This window comes from Drosophila tropicalis, unplaced genomic scaffold (assembly GCF_018151085.1).
Source record: "Drosophila tropicalis isolate 14030-0801.00 unplaced genomic scaffold, ASM1815108v1 contig_805, whole genome shotgun sequence".
Taxonomy (NCBI): domain Eukaryota; kingdom Metazoa; phylum Arthropoda; class Insecta; order Diptera; family Drosophilidae; genus Drosophila; species Drosophila tropicalis.
The window spans coordinates 827,959-850,209 of NW_027173295.1; the positions used below are offsets into that span (position 1 = coordinate 827,959).

At 36.0% G+C, this 22,251-nt stretch overlaps 1 protein-coding gene and 1 long non-coding RNA gene across 6 annotated transcripts; one reads left to right on the plus strand and one right to left on the minus strand.

Moving 5' to 3' along the window:
- The first annotated feature begins 40 nt into the window (after positions 1 to 40).
- Positions 41 to 21,729, plus strand: Pka-R1 (protein kinase, cAMP-dependent, regulatory subunit type 1). Of its 5 annotated transcripts, XM_068293636.1 has the most exons (6): positions 10,102 to 10,136; positions 11,161 to 11,260; positions 17,328 to 17,687; positions 17,751 to 18,125; positions 18,216 to 18,355; positions 19,612 to 21,729. In XM_068293636.1, exons 2-6 carry the CDS (start codon positions 11,252 to 11,254, stop codon positions 19,694 to 19,696), a joined length of 969 nt encoding a protein of 322 aa, XP_068149737.1. In that variant the 5' UTR covers positions 10,102 to 10,136; positions 11,161 to 11,251; the 3' UTR covers positions 19,697 to 21,729. The 5 variants fall into 5 exon arrangements, with proteins under 5 accessions (XP_068149735.1, XP_068149736.1, XP_068149733.1 ...); XM_068293634.1 differs by lacking the exons at positions 10,102 to 10,136; positions 11,161 to 11,260 and adding an exon at positions 41 to 558; XM_068293635.1 differs by lacking the exons at positions 10,102 to 10,136; positions 11,161 to 11,260 and adding an exon at positions 41 to 558 and having other exon boundaries at positions 18,219 to 18,355.
- On the minus strand, positions 564 to 1,782 carry LOC137579822 (uncharacterized). Its single transcript, XR_011032898.1, has 3 exons — positions 1,668 to 1,782; positions 1,266 to 1,601; positions 564 to 1,198 (listed from the first exon to the last, which is right to left on the minus strand). It is a non-coding gene; the product is annotated as an uncharacterized lncRNA (long non-coding RNA).
- Positions 21,730 to 22,251: the final 522 nt, after the last annotated feature.

Here is a 22,251-nt window from a genome sequence, read left to right on the forward strand (position 1 = left end):
TTTACCCTGTCTGGCAGCACTATGAAGGGTTGCCAGAATCAGATTAGTTTCTGGCAACACTGTTTACGTGCGTGAAAATTAGTTAAAGTTAATTTTTTTTTATGAGAAACAAAAGATATACAGTGTTTCAAACGCATAATAAAGTGTTCCGCATGCGGCAACCGTTAACTAAATCAAACGAATAGCAACAGCAGCATTCGCAATTGCCGCATTAAATAAAATTTTAGTCTAGCCTCAATATCAAAAACACACAAACACCCACACACAATAAGAAACCCACACATTCACAGACCACATACGAATTGTGTATATTGCGTAGCGAAGAAAGAAACTGCAACAATACACACACACACAAATAAACACAGACAAAATAAAGACAGACAGATGTCTTACATGATGGCCAAAACTCTGGAGGAGCAGAGTCTGAGAGAGTGCGAACATTATATACAGACTCATGGAATTCAACGGGTACTCAAAGACTGCATAGTCCAACTCTGCGTGTGTCGTCCAGAAAATCCGGTACAATTCCTACGACAATATTTTCAAAAATTGGAACGGGTAAGTGGGGGAAAACGATACATATTTTTATATTTTGAAACATACAATTGTATTACATTGTTTGGGATGTGTTGCTAAATGGACTGCGAGAAGACATCGATCGCGTATATCGAGTTAATGAGTTTTTAAGGTGAACGATGGACACACCCACCACCCACCTGTAAAAGGTTTCTTGAACTACAAATTTGGAAAATAATGCTGAAAACGTTTCACAAAAAAATTTATAAATTTTTGTCTTCATCTCACATCTAAAGGGATTTACTTTTTGCCTTTTTTGGGGCAATCATCTGCCTTCTTGGGCTTGGCGATTGGCCTGAAGCAAAAAAGACTGTGCTTTAGGCTTGGCAACGCGAGGTTTCCTCCTCTGTTTTTGACGTTTTCCTCCCCTTGGTTTTCCTGGCCGCCGCCTCTTGGCAGCGGCAGCTTTGGCATCAGCATCCTTCTTGTCTCTCTTCCTGGGTGGTGGCTTACGTCTAATGACTGGTTTATTTTGCTTTCCACAAGCACAATCCTCCACAAGTCCATTGATGGCTGCTGTTAAAACCGTTGTTGAGTTCGATGGCCTACAGTCGGAACATAGACAGCTTGAAGAACTGGACCATTTGACTGGGTTCTCTCGATTATGCCACAATCGCAGATTCTGTACAAAAAAAAAAAATAAAATTGCTTACAAACACAGACACATGAAGGACACTGGTTACACTCACTTTTTCATCTGAAATATGAAATCGTTGTTCATCCGTCAACTGCTCCCAAGTTCGATCTACGAGTTTCTCAATATTTATTTTGTCCAAACTAGATTTTATTGGCCTTTTGGCGCGCGTCTTCTTTGGTTTGACTATTTTATCCGAATGTTTAACTTTGATTTTCGGCACACGTTTCAGCCGGTCTACCAAACGCCTTTTCGCGTTTCTCAATTCCGGAATTATCAGATTAACAGTTCCGTTGTATCTTTCACCACCATCAGCACCGATTTCGGCTCCTGTTCCAGCGGATCCTTCCCAATTTGAAGAGTGCGAAGACATTGTAACAGAATTTTAATACTAAAATCAAAGAAATTTTCTTGAGTAAACAAACAAAAATTTTATTTCTTAAAAAGAATCTTTTACTTTTCACTGATTTCGGGTTATTTTTTTTCACAATTAAAATATTCCTGCAAAATATATGTTGTGTTCACCTGGAGCTTGTGTTACTTTTTGATTGTAGATTCTAGATTTTTAAAGACCTTAACATTCGGCATTCACAGTTCGATGTCATGGCCTACTTTTCCAGTTGGCTAGGCCTACTTGGATGCTTTTGTTTTCCTCTTTTTTTAGAATTCTAATGTAATCACACAGAACTTGATATACATATTTCGCAGAAATAGCGATACTATTAGAGTGACCATTCGTGACACGATAAAACTAGATTGCCAATTAATTTAAATTTTTTTTTGGAGAGAGAATGCAAATTCTGGCACTCAAATGGTCCGATAGGCTGTCCGTTAGAACTGTTAGCAGATTGAAAGACTAAGACTAGACTGATTCTGTCGACATGCTACATCCCTTTCTGTCTGTTTGTCTATCTGTCTCACTGACTGACTGACCGCCTGCCTGTTGTTGAAGCAACAAGCGGCTTTTTGGTTTGGTCAGTTGGTTTAACTGCGAAAATCGATAATAGCCGTTAAGGCTATTTTTGTGGTTGGGAAACTCAATCAGGATTTGAGCCAAAACTTCCACCCCATAAAGTGTGATTTTGAAACGGTTCATTAATTTTTAGTTGAAACTCTCACACCCACACACACACATACACCAGATGTATGTAGATTAGGGTGTCACAATAAAAGGAAAGTAATATTTTGATTCTTTTAAACATAAATTCACTAGCTAGACTTTCTAAAATTTTTAGAAGCTGTATAAAATAGCACAGTTTGGATCTAGTTTTTTTGTTGATTGGGACACCTTAATGTTAATACTGGGTATAGGGAGGGAAAATAGGAATTGCATTTGTATTGCAGGCACGCACAGGTTAAAAGCTTCAAAAGCTTTATCCTTGCGGTTTATGTCGGACCAAAATGGGCTGCAACACAAAAAGTCCTGTCCAAAAGCTGCAGTCAGTCACTGTTGCAGTTTCTCTCCAGTTGGTCAGCCTCCTTCTCCTCCCTCTACTGTTTCGCACTCTCGTTCTCTCTCAACCATCTCTCACTCACATCCTTGTCGCTTCGCTCTTTTTCTGAATTTAGTTCTATGTGCATGTGGATGGCCCTGTCTGTATAATCTCTGTGGTTTTCCTGCTTGCCTGTTGAATGTGCCCAGCATCAATGTTTCAGTTTGATAAACATCCTGGCGCCGTGCAGAAGCGTCCATTAGGCGGCTCCGCTGGCCAATTGTTGTTGTTGTGGGGTTGTGGTGGATTTTTTTTTGTTATTTGTTTGTTCAAGTGTTAAGTTAAGTGTGTGAAATGGGCAACCAGCTGAGTGTGAATAGCATACAAGATGCGGTTATTGATCGCTTCAAATCGGTGGCATTGACAACCGACGAGAATGGCGCTATGCGCATTCGATCATTCTCCGAGAGTGGTGTTAGCCACACAACTGGGCCACATCATTGTAGTGGTCGTGGTGGTCGCATTTTGCGCGAAAGCAGCATTGACGGCGGCGTTGCTGTATTCGATGCCCTCCTTCGTGATGATCATGAGCATCGTCTCAGTTTGGATGCCATGCATCGAGTGCGGCATGTGCGTACTTCCTGTACCACAATACCCGAGGAGGATATCGTAAGTGTTGATCAAAAGCGGCCCTTGGAGGCTGCCTGCTAAATATATACACATACCCACACACACACAGATTTACCGTTGCTCCACAAAAGCTACCAATCTTTGTGTAAATTCTGTTTACGGTCTTCCCAAAAAGCTTTTATTCCATAGCATAAACAGTTTGAATGTACATATGTATACACATCTGACCAAATTAATAGATGCATGCCCTAAGTGTTTGAAAATTTCCCACTTAAAAATTGTATATGACAATCAGAAAACTAATTTAAAAACATTATCATTCCAGCCTGATAGAAAAATAAATAATTTCTAGTAATAATTGCCGCACTTTTTTAAAAAATGTTCACAAAGTATCAAATGTTTAATTTTAGGAAAATCTTTATCTAACAATAAAACAATGCTCGCCTAAATAGCGAATCGAATTAAATAATCTACAATTTGAATAATTCGAGCACAAACCACACTGAGTTTTCGAATGTACAATTTTATCAGGCAATCGGTGACCTTAAATACCCACTTTTGAGTTTAAGTTTTTGAATTATTCGTTTATTTCCTCAATAAACTTTCTTTTGTAAGTTTAGGTATAATAATTCATCGAAATTATTCATATAGTTTATTCTTTTATTGTGATAATCTCTATTATCTCGTCTCGTAAAAAGGGTTTATCAAAGATAGATTATGAGTAACAGGGAGTTCTTGAGATTTGTTTTTAAACCCTTGTATTAAAAAACTAAACAGATATTTGTAAGACAGAGAGACAGATAAAGTAAATATTTATGTTCATACATAGATTCTTGATCAGCATGAGAAGTCGAGTTGATATGCCCATGTCCCTCTGTCCGACTGTGCAAATAGACCTTAGGCCGCCCTTGATTTTAAAGCTACTAGTAAATTAATCTCTTATAACTTATTGTCAGACGTGAATATCTCAGAATCGGACCACTATAACATAAAGCGGCTACAGGAACGATCGGTCGATGAAGGTCTCTAACTGTTTTTAAATGGCCCAGACAGCAAGATGAACTGACTCTAATTGTTTTAACAAATAGTGAAAGAATTTCAGAATCGATTGTCTAGATTGCAAAGAACCTGTTTTAAAAGTGAATAAAATTTCTATAGTACAGCTATTCGTTTGTCCAGAAGTGTAAGTTTAGGCGTGAGAGTGAAAGTGCGAGTAAGTTTTGATTGTGTGAGTATGCGCGTGCGAAAGCTTTGATTTCATTTAACCCATCACTAACTGTAAATGGCAAATCCTGTTAGAGAGGTATAACAACAATAGAACGGAAAATGACAACATCATGAAATGAACATTGAAATGCTCTTTAAAAGTTAAGATTTTATCATTTGCCTATTTCAGTTCAAAAAGTATTATATATTTCATTGATATCATTGATATATGATTTTATTTAATTTTGAAACACAAATTATATATATGCATATATTGGATTATAAGATCTTTAATCAGGCCTGTTTCTGTTTTCGATACTCAATAAATTTGTCGAAATCGAAATTATCTAATATGTTTCAAATCTTAGGGTTTTTAGACAATGCATCTTAAACATTGTTGAATTAAATTTTTCGATTTGAAAACTATTTGAAACCGATTTGAAAAAAAAAAAGATTTTTAAACAGTTTAACTTAAAATCAATTCAAACCTAATTTTATTAATTGAATCTTTGATTTCTTCTTAAATATTGTGTATGTGCTTATTTTGAAAAGAGTATTCCAACTTACCTGGCACACAGTAAAGATAGGTACTGCCACACCTCCCAGCCACCCGCGCCACCCACAGGATTACAAGCTTTTTGCCAAGTTTATGTCAATTTTGCACTTGAAATTCGGCACACAGTTGTAAATGTAAATGAAATCAAAGCTTTTTACCAGGCGCTCTTCTGGCTGCGTCATAGCTAAATGGAATACATGTACATATGTGTGTGTGTGTGCGAAAAACTTTTCTTCCTCCTGCTTTTTTTTCGGGGCGCATATCCTTTGGCAGCTGTGCTGTGCGTGTTGGTGAAGGTCATCATGTCGTCGTCGTTGTCGTCGCCAACGCCATCGTTTTGGCTCATTCTCATTCTCGACGCTTTCATTCTCGATTAGTCGTTGTCGTCCTCCGTTTGCGTGTGTTTCTATTTGCCGCCAACAAACCAACCAACCGGCCAACCAACTTGTTAGTTGGCAAAAATTTACTTGTTTTTTGTTTCTGTTTTGTTGGATTTGCCGCCAGTTAGCAGTTAGTGTGTGTGTGGCTCCATCGCTGATTGATTACGTTTACGGATTGGCAACAACAAAATTGTCATCGAACAATTAATGGTTTTTGTTAATGACCGTAATGTTGCGACGGCTACAGTTACAGTTACAATTGTCCTTAACCGTTTAACCAAATCATTGTGAGCAAATTTGCCGGTATCTGTGTGAAAGCGTGAAAATCGTGTTAATATTATTTGAATTGTTTTTTTGGACTAACTGAAAATGGTGGGTTAAACATATTGCTTTTATATTTTTATATAGAAATTTGCTTTGAATGTATTTAATTCCTTTTCCATTATGGTTATATATCCCTTAAGATTACAGGATTTACTTTTACTTTTCTTTGTTGTGTGTGTGTGTGTGTTTTTATGTGTCGGAAATGGCTTTCGGTAAGTGGGAAGTGAATGGTTTTGGTGTAGCTTACGCGTGATAAGTCTTTACCTAAAATCAATGGGCAAAAGTTTTGGAAAAGGATGTGATTTATTCACATAATGTATCTGAAGCTGGGCATCTTTGTTCCCATCAGTCAACCGGATGTGGCGACCTTTTGTTTGTCTATCCATTAAGAGGCTTATAAACGTTGCCACACAAATTCTGCGTACAAAATGTTCATGAATAATTAAGGGAATAATGGAAACAATGGTTTTTTGTGTTACAACTAAGACAATGCTGACGAGAGCAGAGAAATCAAAGAGAGCGGGAGATAGAGAGCGAAGAGGATCCAGAAGGTAAAGTAACAAAACTTTTGCATACTCTTAGGCGCAACAGTTTACGATCCACACACACACACACACACATACACATACATACAGACGAAAGCAAAGCATTGGACAGCAATGAGACTGAAATAACAGCAAACGGTAAAGACCCTAAAGTTGTCCGTAGAGCCTTTTTCGTCCTTAGAGAATAAAAGCGACCTCTTCTCAAAGATTCTTGATTAGGTTTCCAAAGAAAAAAAGAAAGAAAAACAAGGAAAAGAAACTAATATAGCTTATTGTTTAACTGATTGCTAATCGTGGTCTTTCATCTCCTGAATAGTAAGTATTTCGTTGGATCCGTTCTTTCTCTTATGACGTCATCAGTTGAATCGAATCAAATCGAATCGAATGGAATCGAATCCTTCAAATGTCAAATGCTGTTGCATGGTGACAGCTGTAACGATTGTGGTAACGGTCATTGGGTTGCTCTTTTGTGCTGACCGAATCGAAACGAGAAAAGGGTAACAACAATGTGAGTCCCACGCATTGATATGTATGTGTGGCCGAGGAGGTGTGGGTTTTTGGGCATGATGATGATGACGATGATGAAGATGTTGATGCCTTTTGTCCTTCTGTACGAAAATAATGTTAATGCAGGCAGTAACAGCAAAAGAAAAAAAGCATTTTACCATTTTCCTGGCGATGGACAAACAACAAAATGTTCACTGAATTGGAAATTTCACTGGACAAACTTTGTTCGCTGGCCACGACACCATCAGCTCACACCCCCTCGAGTACACTGTCTCTTTCTCTCTCTCTGTATACTTTGTATGTTTCACATATATTTTATGAGTATTTTCAGCTTTAAAGAGCCTCACATCCATGGGACCATATCAGAGCACAAAAAGGAGCAGCAGCGCGCAAATTTTTAATTAATTCGATTATAAAACGCATACACACACACACGTACACACACACGCACACACCCTCTTCCTCACAAACATTCTCCTACATAAAGACATAAATTTTACCTGAAGTTGCTTCACAAGAATCCAACAGAACAGGAAACTGGCAGACAAAAAGCTTTTCCGCATTTTATGCAGTGCATCCTTTCTATGTCTGCTACCCCGCGGCTTCCTACCTCTCCCTATTCGCCCGTTCCAATTTCGCGTTTCTCTAAGGTGCTTTTCTCTAGTGTGTTTTATAATAACATTGTTTGCTGGCAAAGTGAATTCAAGTGTGAGAATTTTGAAAATTTTCTGAGTGAAAGACAGAGGGGGGAGGAAAAAAATAAGGTATTTTAAAATTTTACTTTTAGTTAATTGATTTACTTAACTGTAGTGCCCTTTCACCCAGTCTCTCTGTTCCTCTCTCTCTCAAGAAGTCCCAGATCTGTCAGGGCCATCTAGAAAGGCCTCATTTATTGACATTTTGTTTGCAGTTTAGAATTTGATTTATCTATTTATCTGCGAGGGCAGGCTGAAAAGTAATAATCAAATAAGTTAGGTTGACACTAAATTTCCTAGAATTTAGTATCTCATTATGGTCCATGAGGTATAGCAGAAAGGAGCAACTAATTTTTATACTCGACGATTCCTGACCAAATTTAAAAGTTAATTTTAATTCCACAAACAAGAATTTGTTATGAGATACATTAAGAAGCCGAAAAAATTGTAGAAAAATTGAAGTATGGGCAGAAAAAGATGACCGATTCTAAATATTATCTAGAACTTATTGTCTGGTAGATTGACTAATCCAATGGCAGAATACCTAAAGTCTATTTTGTTCATACAAAGAAAGGTGTGTGTGTGTGCCTGATTGTAGTTGATTTTTTTTTTTTTGGGTTGAAGTTTCGTCGTCGTCGAATTTTTGTTCCTCTTTACAATTATAATTCTAATCTTTATCGACAATTTCTTCAAATGAACAAACATCAAAACAACATAAAAACTGAATTGAATTAACATTTTTATTACCTCACCAAAAAAAAAAAAAGAAATATATATATATATAAAGTCTTCGAGTTTGTGTGTGTTTGTGTGTAGGCCTAGACAAATAAATCGCCCACAATCTTTGTCTTTGGCACTGAAGCTCAAATTGATTTGTTATATATGTACATACATACCACATACAAATATTTATTATTATTATGATTTCTTTCCCTTTATTCGTTTTGTTTTTTAACCGCAACATGGGTGAAAATAGAAGTGGTCAAAGCAAAGTGTGCAAATGAAATGGATTTTATCCATAGACTAACCTTGCCTAGCCTGGCCTAGCCTCCTAACCACACTCAAGTATCTGTATCTTTTTATCCCCTTTGGCCATGGGGCGGCCAGCGGACAATTTCTCACTCTCGGTAACATTTTGTGGTCGACATTTGTAGTTTGATTGTTGGCTTCTCATTGTTGTTGTTGTTGTTGTTGTCTATTCGAGCTTATATGTGTTTTTGTTATTTTTAAGAAAAACACTCATAGTACCTAAATATATGTCTCTTGTTTTTCGTATTTTTCTTTTTGCTGTGGCGACTTTTACTTTCATCATAAATGAAGGTATTATAGGCTTGAAACAGTTTTGTGGCTACACTGCAAAAAATCCTACACTTACTCATAAATATGATGTATGAAAAATATTGTTAATACTCTAAGAACTAAAATATTCATTCACTTCGTATTCATTTATCAGAGTTTTAAATGTATTCAAATGATTAAAAGAATATAGAAAACATTATATAAAATGTTGTGCAATATAGATCTATATATACATATAATGCTCTGAGTTCTGAGGTTTGGTAGAGAACATCTCAGTTTCTTTGTAATTAAATTTTTCACATTAAAATCTACAATAATTATAACATATTATAAAATTAGTAGTTTCTTTGGCAGTCTTCGGATGTGAATTTGTTAATAATTATGCCTAATTAAAAGGTAAATAAAGGTTTGTAGTCAACCATTTGATGTGCATTTAGTACCTATCACTAGACTACTTGGGAATACTAAAGATTCAAGAGTATAAATATGTGAATAAACTGAACAAATTGATTTGGATTTTGATTCAGCAGACAGTCATTGATTTTTATGATTTTGAATTCTGTTTAATGGGATTGTAGGATAACATCAGTAAAGTGTTAAACGCTGATTTGTTAATAGTATTAAGATGATGTATCGCAACATAACTTAGTTCGTTTTTGGTAAATAAAATAAAAGTAAAAGAGGCATTCATCCTCAAGAAGGTACCAATAAGGGACTTTTAGTCCCTTTAGCTTGCTTTGCTTGGACTAACTGGAATTGATGGACGATTTTTTGAGTGTATAAAGTAGTGAGACGTGGATGTGCATGTGTGTGTGATGTTTGTTGTGGCACGCACAGTCGTCGTTTGTCTCATTTATGAGTGTATATACAATGTAGTTAGCTGCTCTCTGCCCACATACCAACCACACACACATCTTCTGTCTTTTGGCATAGAAAGAAAAGAAATGAAATGAAAAGAAACAACAAAACCAACAACCTACCACAAAACAACGTCAAATGGATGGTCTTAGCTGCTGCCACTAGCAGTAGCAGCAGCACTACACACAGACACAGACACACACACCCACACACACACATAAATATATATTTCATATGTGAAAGATTTGTGTGTGAGTATGTATATGTGTAGTGGAAGGCAACTAGTAAGTGAGTGAGTGAGCAAAGAGACACGAAGCCGCCGCAGTCGCAACGAAGCGACGCCAACGGACGATGTTGCGAACTGAACGCGAATTCGAATTCACTTTTTTTTTGTTCAGTTTTTAGTTTGTGTCGCGCCTCCGTTTTGTAAATACGCGAAAGACATTTCGCCGAGTCAAAGTCGAGTCGAAAGAAAAGTAAACGGAAACAGCGGGTAGATTCTCACACTCACACACACACACACACAAGAGAGAAAAATTGTTGTGTTCCTGCAATTGGATTAATTAAGCAATTAAAAATGGCAGGAAAACAACAGCAACAAAACAAAATTAACGCAACAAAATGAAGCTCAGCATAAGAATTAAATTAGAAACACACACAAAAAACGAAAAAATAAATAAATAAAATTATTTATGTACACCATTCCATAGTATTCTAACATACACTTGTGACGCACGAAAAATGAAATATATATTTTTTTTTTTTACTATTTTGTGATTTTTTTTTATTTTTATTTATTTTTATATACATAATTTGATTGCCTCCGCAGTCACATTTATGCCAATTAATTTCCTTCGGCGATTTCTTTTAATAGATCTCAGACACAAAAAGAAAAAAGAGCCGCCTTATATTAAAAAAATATTATGCATACGCACTGTTGTACCAGTTCTTTCTATCCCTTCCTGCTGCTTGCAAACGCTTCAAACCCAAGTCAAAAAAGAAAAAAATCAAGGAACAATCTCATGCAAATATGTCAAGTGCTGAGAAGGACGACGGTTAATGATGGTCGTGATCATCGCCATCATTCACCCGCTTCTCCTTCTCTGCAACTCTCCTCCTCCTCCACCTGCTTTTTGATGGTGATGTTAGGCAGCATTCTTTTTAAATATTTATTTTTATAAAACTTTGACATTGGATTTGTCATTGCTGCTCTTTGGCGGCTGTCCACCGTTGCGTATACGTAATATTTTTATAATTTTTCGTTATACTTGTATCTGTATTTTTTTTGTTGTTCTGTTTTTCTCATTTTTTTTTCTTTTCGTATTTTTTAAAAATATATGTATGTATATTCACATATGTATATTTTTATTTTTGAAGAAATTACAATCGCTGTCTATGTGTGTGTGTGTGTGTTTGTGTGCGTGTAATAATCTGTGAGTGTGTTTTATGTGCTTAGTTTTGATTCTCACATACTGAACATTGATTTTCATTTGTGGTTGTTTCTCTGTCCATATTAGAAGTCACGGCACAAATAGCCATACACGGATAAAAGCAGCAGCAGTAGCAGAAAAAACCAGAGGCTAAAAGCAAAAAGCACAAACAAAAAACATGTCTAAGGTTTGCACATACGAAAAAAAAAAAAAAAAAAAAAAAAACACGAAACATACAAACAACACACCTAATAGTGTGTCTGTCTATGTATACCAACTAGTTAGTTAGTTAGCTAATTATTTAGTTGCCTCTCCAACCACCTTACCCACAATCTCTTAGTGCATAAGTTCTTTACGTATTCGCATTGTAAATGCATTCATTTGGTCATTCACTCACTGACTGAATGGCTCACTCATTCATTCCATCCATCCATCCATCCATCCTTCATTTGTTCGTCATAAACTTAAATTTACACGCTTTTATTCAAAGTTGCACAATTGTTCTGTATGTAGTTGTGCAATTTTGTTGTCTTGTCCCTCCACATACTTGTACACACACACACCTTCTCTTCCTCCATATGCAAACACACACAAAAACACATAAATTGTCGACGCCCGCTTTTCTCATTTCATGGTCGTAGCCAATATGATCTAAACAAGGGTTGAAATATTGTCAAATGCACTATTTTTTATACCCTTGCAAAAAGGGTATATTAATTTTGGTCAGAAGTGTGCAACGCATAGAACGAAGCATCTCCGACCATACAAAGTATATATATTCTTGATCAGCACGACGAGACGAGTTCAACTAGCCATGTCCGTCCGTCCGTCCGTCCGTCTGGATCAACGCAAACTCCTCCTAGACCGTAAGAGCTACAGAGCTGAAATTTTGCACGTAGGCTTGTATATACTGCAGGCGTTGTATATCTCGGATTCAGCCGGATCGGACCACTATATCATATAGCTCCCATACAAACCCCAAAGTCACGAACAGTGACTTTTCTCAATAACTTCGTTATTTTCTGAGCTATTGTCGTGAAACTTAATATTAGGGAGTTTACTACGCCTATAAGCGACTATGCCAAATTTGATCAAGATCGGGTGACTATATAATGTAGCTCCCATACAAACGGCCAAGTCACGAACAGTGACTTTCTCAATACCTTCGTTATTTTCTGAGCTATTGTCGTGAAACTTAATATTAGAGAGTTTACTACGCCTATAAGCGACTATGCCAAATTTGATCAAGATCAGGTGACTATATCATATAGCTCCCATAGGAACGATTGGTCGAAAACAGTGACTTTTGTAAATAACTTCGTTACTTTTAACGCGATTGCTTTTAAATTAAACATTTTTTAATTTAATATATATGTTAATGACTGTGTCGAATTTGATAAAGATCGGGTGACTATATCATATAGCTCCCATAGGAACGATCGGTGGAAAACAGTGACTTTGATCAATATCTTCGTTATTTCCTATGATTGTAGGCCTTTCTTTCTCAAGCTTAAGCCTTTTTAGATAAAACGTTCTTCCACATTGATGGCTAATAGGTAAGGATAGAGTTACCAAAAAAGTTGCAAGGGTATACAAACTTTGACGCGGTCGAAGTTAGCCCCGGCCCTCTGGTTTAGAAGTCATAACTGATATAGTCAGTCATTCAATCTTGCACTAGTTTTCGATATTCTATTTAGCTTTGGAGGGAATCAATAACGAACGCTTTTGCCAATCAACAAGATATTTGTTTATCTAGGTTTACATTTTCCCAAAATTCGAATCTTGGCCTGACTTCTGACAGAGCCGCCCATGTTTCTTTTGCTCTTTACTTATTCATGTGCGAGTATATTGCATTCGAGATGCAATAACAATTACATATGTATTTCTGTTTCGTATTCTTCTTCTTCATGTTTGTGAGTTAAGTGTTGCGCATTGTCTGTCATATTCCACATCATATCAATGTCTCATAAAATATTTTTCAATTACGAGCGAATAGAATTAATTTCAAAAGAACTATTTTGAAACGGAATTCAATTGTCGTAGTTTAAGTCTTGAAGATAAGTCTGTCGGGTAATAAAATGTCAATTGTACAATATATCTAGACTACTTTAATGTGTTGGAATGAGAAACAGATGTAGAAATATTAACGCCAAATTCTATATCTAAATTTAACTGCACTTTAATAAGTCGCTTGCATTTAAGAAAAGGCAAAATGGAAAGTAACAAATTTTATAATGGATTAGAATAAAATTTGGTTACTGATTTGCTTTCATTTGTTTTTTATTTTATATAGTTAGTCTAGAGACATGGGAAGACATTTGTCTTAAAAGGCTTAACTGAAATTCCTCGCTTATGTGTGGTTGTCGTCTGTGCCAGCAAGGTTAAATCCGTTTCTGAATGTTTTCTTATGTGAATTTGTCATTAGTAATTGATTGTCATTAGATCTAACTGATTCTAAGCAATCGAAGAGCTACTTACTTAGTTGAGAATTCAATCACCTTAGCAGATATAGAAATTGTCCAAAAGCCAAAAGCAACATCGATGCATGTACAGTAGAGTGTAAAAGTTGATCTGTTGTGTTCCACTGTTTGTGATTTGTTTTGTTTTGACAAGTCACAGTTGCACAACCCATATTTGTAGGACTATTCCCATAGAGAATGGCATTGCCCAGACCCAGCCCTGTACCCTGCCCCACCCAGTTTACCCAGCCCAATTAGGGAGAGGGGGCAATCGCTGACATCTAATCAGACTTGCATTTGTCATCATCAATGTCATAAATGTTGTTGTGGCTTTTTTGTCTTTTATTACTTTACATTTTGATAAGCGTCGCCTCAGTTTCTGTCTCTATTTTCCTATCTCTATTTCCGACTGAAGTTTCCACTGTTCCAATTTAAATTTCCATTTCCATCACCGGTTGGGACGATCCCAATTTACAATTCGAAATCGATTTCCGTTTAATATGTCGCTAAAAGGCAGAAAATCGCACAACAAAATTTACCAAGGGGCGCCACATACACAAACACACACACCCACATACACAAGAGCCAATGGCAAACCGAATACAAGGAAACCCAAAGGAAATGAATAGAGAGAGATGGAGACAGAGAGAGAGAGACAGAAAAAGAGAAGACATTCTATGTGGGGTGACATATGGCCATGACCATGGCTGTTAAGTTGGCTTGGCGCCGACTCCGCGTCTGCAGAAAGGTCAGGGTCAAATGATTGGCTGGCTCCCTTGGTCGCAAAAATCAAAGTCAAAATGGTCATAAACATTGTTGCACTCTACTCCTCTCTACTTTTCTCTCTCTCTCTCTCTCTTCATTTACATGATGACGCCGATGATGATGATTTTGGTTTTTGTGGTTAGGATGTCGTCTTGCGGTTCAATATGCAAAAAAGTTGATAATGTATTTCACTTAACAGCCATTTGTATGCTCCGGACGTTGATTGATTTAGCCGCATTTGGGCGGAGGCTTTCATTGCTTTGACACCTGTCTCCATCGAACGACCGGCCGACCGACCGACCGATCGATCGATTGCCACCTTCAAGTGACTGGCAACTGCCCAAGAGTTAAAGTTTGAAAAACATTAACAAAAAAAAAAAAAAAAAAAAATAAATACAAACTCGATTTGAGGCCAGCAGCCAAGCGCACTATCAACATTCACTATTCACTCGTCATTGCGAGTATTATCATCATCATCATCATCATCATCACGATCTTCTACCGTCTACAATCCATGAACATCATGATCATTATCATCATCAAGCAATTTAGCTTCACAATTTCGATTTCGATTCCGATTTCAATTTCGATTTCATTCCTTTTGTGCGGTGTTTTGCTTTTTTCTTTCTTCTTGGCTTTGTGTTTACACAATTTGTGCGTATTTCATATGATGATTTGTTTAGATAATTAAAAATTGTATTCCCACAGTGGTGGGCCTTCTCTTTACCATTTGATGTTTGCTTCGCGTTTCGTGTTCATGTTTATAACATCAAATTAAAGTGCTCTTATTGCTGCTCATAGAATATACACACAAAGGAAAAGGATTATCACGATGTGGTCCAATCTAGCATAATAGTCTTAATAATAGTTTATTGCCACTTTTCTCATGAATACTTTTTCGTTACACCCTTCATATATGTTTCATATATTCATTAATTTGTTAAGAACAATATTTACAGTTACTGGATGGAATTCAGTGATGTTGAAATTGAGTATGAAATATATTTAAAATATATTTGAATGATTGCAATGATAATAATTCAATATACTGCAAATTTTTAACAAAATGGTTTTCATTCTCGAATCGTGAATCGAAATTCGGTGTTTTCTTTTCACATTCACCATAACGTTTTGGCTAATTAATTAATTTACAGGGTTGTCAAACTTCACAATTATTTAGCAATTAATTTCTATTTTATTTGCGAATCTTAATTAATGACAGTATAATATTATACTGAAAACATTATTCTGACCGATTAATATATTAGGGATAGTTTAAAAGCAATTTACAAATTGTCAAAGATAAAATACTAACCCAAAAGTATGCTATAGGGATTCAACGAATTTTTTTATTTCAAATTTTAAAGAATTATTGGAATATCTTGTGTTTTCAAATTGTTTAGTAGTAATGCTTGCAAACAAGATTTGTTTTTTAAGCAGGATTTTCGAAAATCTCTTAAAAAAGTACATACAAATTGTTTAACTTGCTATAGTATACTTTTGGGTGCATATTTTAAATCTCCAGATCCTCAAAAACACGCAAAAACCGAGTTGAAATTCCGAATCAGCGTACCTAAATTACCTAGAGCCACCTCTCAAATTATTGTAAAAAAAAATCATGTCGATTCGATTCTTCTGACCTGAAACGATTTGAAACTAAGTAATTTCATTCGAAAATTGTTCTAAATCAGAAACGATAATGGATAAATCCGGGCACATAGATGGGTCTAAATCTAAATTGAATTTTTTGCTTTTGCTAAAAGGATAAACATAATATGAGCCAAGTTTGTATTCTAAATAACTGCAAACTTGTTGTGTATTGTTAGGATCTACCCAACTTGAATGCTATTAAGTAGCAAGTTGTTGGGAAACTGTTAAAGCTCTCATTAGTTAAGGTACGCTTTAGTTAACGAACAATCTAGTAACTCTTGAAGACAGCAAAAAAAGAGTCATCAGATTAAATTGGCTCCGATTGTGAATTAGATTGCGGCATTTTGGGTTTTGTTTTATTTGTCTAAAGCTTTCTTCTAGTCCGTTGTGGACTGTGTGCGAATTAGATATTGGATTCTATTTAATAATTCTATGCAAAAATTGTTAATGTTTTATGGACCACAGTCTGATGCATTTCACCCTTGAGTGACAATTTAATGCAACTTAATCAGCCCAGCTGCTGGTCATTTCTGGCTGACTGCTTTGACGTCACCACAGCAGAAGCAGAAGTAGCAAGGAATTGCAATTGGACAGCTGGACAGCTAAAAGAGGAACTCGGTAGCTTTGCGGGATCCGAAGGAAAGGGGGGCGAGTGTGACTATAGGAATTGTTTTTGCATTTGTTCAGCTCTCGCTGCCATTTCAATTTGCATAAGAACCTAAGACAAACAGTCAGATAGCTGGTGCATACCAAAAGTCTAAATGCTAATATGGAACAGACGTGGTGAGATGCGATGCATATGATTTGGATTCCATTGGATAGGTTAGGTAGGTAGGAGGGGGTCCTCGTGTTGAGTAAGCTTAATGAATTTTCTCGTTTTGCATTCTCCAAAAAGAAACAAAACAAAAACAAAAAAACTTTGAGCTAACAAAAATAGATAATAAAACTGTTGCAGATAATTATTAATTGGCGTAGGTGGAGCTTTTTCAGGGAATTTTTTCCACCAAAGCTAATATTTTTAAATCTTCCCACCCAACGACGACTACGACTCTCTGATATGAGTCGTGACAAATCCAATTTACGCAATGACGCACATTGGTTGGGAGGAAGGGATGAATTGAATGGGCGAGCGCATCATCATCATCGTCATCATATGAATCCCCATCTCATTAAAGTGGCCATGTGGGGTGGATGGATTGGGTTGGGTTGGTTGTCTGAGTGTATGCTACATTTGCATTTTATGATCCATTGCACTTGGCATACAAAATGGAAACCATTAAATGCTCTTTTGCCGATTTTCTTGTACTCAGTTAAGAATGTATGTAATTGTGATTCGTGTTTTAATTTGATTCGATTTGTTTATTTGTTTTCTTCTTGCAGGAACAAGTGAAACTGGATGCCAGTAAACAGGTCATCAGCCCTGACGATTGCGAAGATCTCAGTCCAATGCCACAAACAGCTGCACCGCCCGTACGCAGACGCGGTGGCATTTCAGCCGAACCCGTCACCGAAGAGGATGCAGCCAATTATGTTAAGAAAGTGGTACCAAAGGATTACAAAACAATGAATGCCCTGTCCAAGGCAATTGCCAAAAATGTACTATTTGCCCATTTGGATGAGAGCGAACGTTCGGATATATTCGATGCCATGTTTCCGGTTAATCATATAGCTGGCGAGAATATCATACAACAAGGCGACGAGGGTGACAATTTCTATGTCATAGATGTGGGTGAAGTTGATGTAAGTATGGCTATATATGTAGGTATATTGATGTGAAATGAGACGAGAATCCTTCTTTCACAGGTCTTTGTCAACTCCGAGCTGGTGACAACCATTAGCGAAGGCGGTAGCTTTGGCGAATTGGCCCTCATCTATGGCACACCTCGAGCCGCCACTGTGCGCGCCAAGAGTGATGTTAAGCTGTGGGGCATTGATCGCGACTCCTACAGACGTATTTTAATGGGCTCAACCATACGCAAACGCAAAATGTACGAAGAGTTTTTGTCTCGTGTTTCCATCCTGGAAAGCTTAGATAAATGGGAGCGCCTGACGGTGGCCGATTCCCTCGAGACCTGTTCATTTGAGGATGGTGAAACGATTGTGAAGCAGGGAGCGGCAGGCGATGATTTCTATATCATTCTCGAGGGCTGTGCGGTAGTCCTGCAACAACGCTCGGAGGTATGTGTCATTTTGAATGGGGAAAAACTTATCGACACTAATCTTTGTATAATTATTTGTATTATGTTTACCCTCCATGCTCAATCCCAGCAGGGCGAAGAGCCTGCCGAGGTGGGTCGTTTGGGTTCCAGCGATTACTTTGGAGAGATTGCATTGCTATTAGATCGACCACGTGCAGCCACTGTAGTAGCTCGCGGTCCGCTCAAGTGTGTCAAACTGGATAGGGCGAGGTGAGTTTAACCTTATTTATACGCTAACGAAACTTTTTGAATCCTCTTTCTGATAAAAATCAAAGTTATATGCATATATTATGAGCTTGTCCCCCACCTTGTCGAGAGAAAATACTCCATTTTCTGAGTAATCGAGCACTAGTCTTTTTAGTGTCTTATTTCTTATTTATTTTTTGTTTTTTACATATGTATGTATTACATATCCTTGTCAATGGACTTTTACTTAGCAATACAAATATCTAGGATGAAAAATATTACTTTTATTACTTCGACTATTCGGTTTGGTATAGGCAAAAGCGAATTTGTTTAAAAAATTCCATACTTGAAGGAATAAGAATGAAGTGAAATTTGCCTAGTAGTTGATAACAATAAGTTACATTTTGTTTAGAAAAGAAATGTGAAATATTGACGCACCTGGCCCTTGCTACTATCTACTATAAATCCGCCCCCGCCCCTAAACCTCAAACTTACTCAATTTTTGAAATGGTTTCGGCCCTCATGCAATTAGTTTTATATTGCATTCAAAAAATGTTCGTTGTTTGCTAGACAATTGACCTATACCAACATCTGTTCATTTAGTCATAGGTGAATGATTTGAAGATCAGACAATCAATGCAGACAACATTTAATCTCCTGCCTGATTGACTGATATATCAGATGTTAAGCTTATGGAAGCTTAGGGAAAATGAACAATATCTGGTTAAAAAACTTTAAAAAAGAATTGAATTTTTGTTATATGCATAAGCATATAAAGTTTTAATTGTGTTTCAAGTTTATATAGTTCGCCAAGGAATCTTGTGCGGCTCTACGACAGATTGATAAGTGTTTTAAATGGAATGAAACAGCTACATACAGTATATAAAAAAGTGTCAAGTCTTGCAGAAACTGATTTCTGCAAAGTCGAAGACTTAGATTATCGCTATTATCAGCAATGGAAATAGCAGTAGACCAGCCAGCCGACTTCGAGAAAAAGAAAGTATTTTATGATTGCAAATAATCTAAAAGAACTCCGAGATGGTAAACATATTTGATGCAAGAGACAAGGATATGGATGCTAGAAAAGTGTTACATACTTAGAATTGAGTACACGAGGATTGAAGACTGAATGATAGATGACATTAAACGGAATCGTCGTTAGCGGAGAGCAGAAGAATGCAAGATGATTCCAATAAGTAGGATAGGCCCAGAAAGATAAAGTGTTATACTAAGTACTCTAAGAAATTGGATCACTAATTTATATATTTATATGTAAACAGGTTCGAACGTGTATTGGGTCCCTGCGCAGACATACTTAAACGGAACATTACGCAGTATAACAGTTTCGTTTCATTGTCTGTTTAAGTGGACAACCATAAACATCAGCAAACACCAACAGCAGCAGCAACAACAACAACCACAACTGAGAACAACAATGCAGCGAATGCCAACAACAACAAGAACCACACAAAAATTTATTGAAAGAAAAGTTGGAGTAATAAAAAAGAAAGAAAGGAAATTTTTAAACGCTCAGACTCAGCAGCAATAGCAGCTGAATCTAAAACAAATAAGCTAAAAGAAGGCAAGAAGAAAGTAATAAAGGAAGAGGAACAAATTAATAAAGAAGAAACTTAAAGTATGTATTTGTGTAATGGTTGAATGCAAGCAGAGAAAACAACAACAACAACAACAAAGAAACTAAAAACAAACACAAAAAAAGGCAAAAAACAAACCTACAAGAACCTACAAAAGCAAAGCAAAGCTAAAGACTATTGTAATTCATCTATGTATGTAAATTTTAGCTTGGATTTATGTGGGATAATTCAATCAGATTTGATTCAATTTATGATGATCATGATGATGATGATGATGTGAATGTTAATTATAATTAACTACTTTATATTTATATACATATATGTATATGTTTATATATGTATATGTTTATATATATATATATGAATTCTGTATGTTGTGCTGAAGTTACATATGCAATACGCATATATGTATGTATATATGTATTAAAATATATGTATATGTATGCATTTTGTGTATATGTATGTGTGTGCGTGTCTCAGTTGCGGCATGTTCCTCTTTCATCCTGCAACTTGTAAAACTTTTGCACCGGAGCTGAAATTCAAAAATAATAATAAAAAAACAAAAAGTTTCTTAACTTTAAACCAAACAATAACTACAAAACTTAAAACAAAAACAACAACAAGAGGAAAGAAGAAAGGAGAAAAGAAGAAACAAACACAAACAAAACAATGAAAAACAAAAGTCATTTTTTGCACTGCAAACTTTTTTGTTGTTGCTCCTTTTCTACATATTTGTACAACAATAACTAGAACAAAAACCAACAATAAAAGAAAAAGAAAAAAAAAAAAAAAAAAAAAGAAAATATGGAACATGCTGCCACACAAAAATATAAAAAAAAGAAAAAAAACCTTCCCTCAAAAAAAAAAAAAAAAACAAAGAAAAGAAAACAAAACATTTAATAAAAGAAAAACCGTTTCATTAAGTATTCAAAAAAAGATCTGAATGTTTTTTTTTTTTATTGTCGCTACACACACACACAGAGACAGAGAAGCAAACAAACAAGCTGGCATGCTAAAGAATGAGTCATTTAACAATATTAACAATTAATTTTTAGTAAATTATTTTTAATTATTACCCACACACACACACACACATTGACAGACAGACACACAGTGAGAGCCAAGCCAGCTGCAACAATTTACATGAAATTTAATTTTAATCCAAAAAAAAAAAACAAGAAAAAACTATTAAAATGTTAAATTTAATCTGTTTCATTAAGAAATTTCGCATCATTAATTTGTAATTGAGTTTTGTGTTTAATTAACTAAATTAAGCTTGAAACTAAATCTGTTATACTCTGTTATACATGTATGTATATACACACACACTCACACATACTTTGTAAATGTGTGCTGGTCGTGGGTGAGTGTGTGTGTGTGTGTTTATTGGGTGGTGTGTGCACGTTTCATATAAAACCCAAACGAAAAGTTGCATTTATGTATAAGAAAACAAACAAAGAAACAAAATCAAATTTAATTGCAACAAACAACAAACATATTGTGTATATATAAAAAGCTTTTACGCTAACAAGATCATGGCACATTACCCCAAAAGCTACGCTCACACCCACTCATTAACACACACACACACACCACCAAGACAACACGCACGATCATAAATCGATTGTTGGCATTGGCTCACTCATTAAGTTACAGGCACGCTCTTTAATCCTTCCTAGATGCCCCAAAAACGGGCATAGGTATGTGATAAAGTGCATGTGTGTCGGTGTGTTTGTGTGTGTGTTTCTTTTTTTTTTTTCTATCTTACCATACACATTAACTTATTCACATATTAAAGCAAAAGGTTGGTCCTAGATTATTTTTTTTCGTTAAAGGGTTTGCACAGTGTGCAAACTACGCCCATTTCAATGGGCGTTGAGAGTTACCCGCCGGCGGGTTAGGCTAGGGAAAGACAGATAGACAGAGAGAGAGAGGAAGAGCAACAGATAGGCAAGAAAAAAAAAAGCTAAAAACAAAAAGAAATAAAGAAAAACAAAACAAAAGAAAGTCATACAAGCAAAACATCGTTGCCACTTTACATTAAGCCAGGCCAAGCGACAAAACAAAATGCAACATTTTGCAACAAAAAAAAAAAAAAACAAAAAAAACAAAACAAAAACTAAAAAAGGCAAAAAAAAAAAACTACAATTTAATAATAATAATAATATTATCAATGTAAAATCATATGTATAAACAAAGGCGAAAAGAAAACTACAAAACTGACAAAGAAAAACAAAAATGAAATAAATACATTTACATAGATGTTGCAAAAACCAATCGAAATCTAAAAATTGTGTATTCAATTTCAACGCCACAGCACATTGA

Bases quoted from the DNA above. Each gene is read 5' to 3' on its own strand.
- Pka-R1 (XM_068293632.1), top strand. From the start codon at position 2,998: ATGGGCAACCAGCTGAGTGTGAATAGCATACAAGATGCGGTTATTGAT. The intron at 3,313-17,327 runs GTAAGTGTTGAT...TTCTTCTTGCAG, and splicing joins CAATACCCGAGGAGGATATC to GAACAAGTGAAACTGGATGC. The intron at 18,126-18,215 runs GTATGTGTCATT...GCTCAATCCCAG, and splicing joins TCCTGCAACAACGCTCGGAG to CAGGGCGAAGAGCCTGCCGA.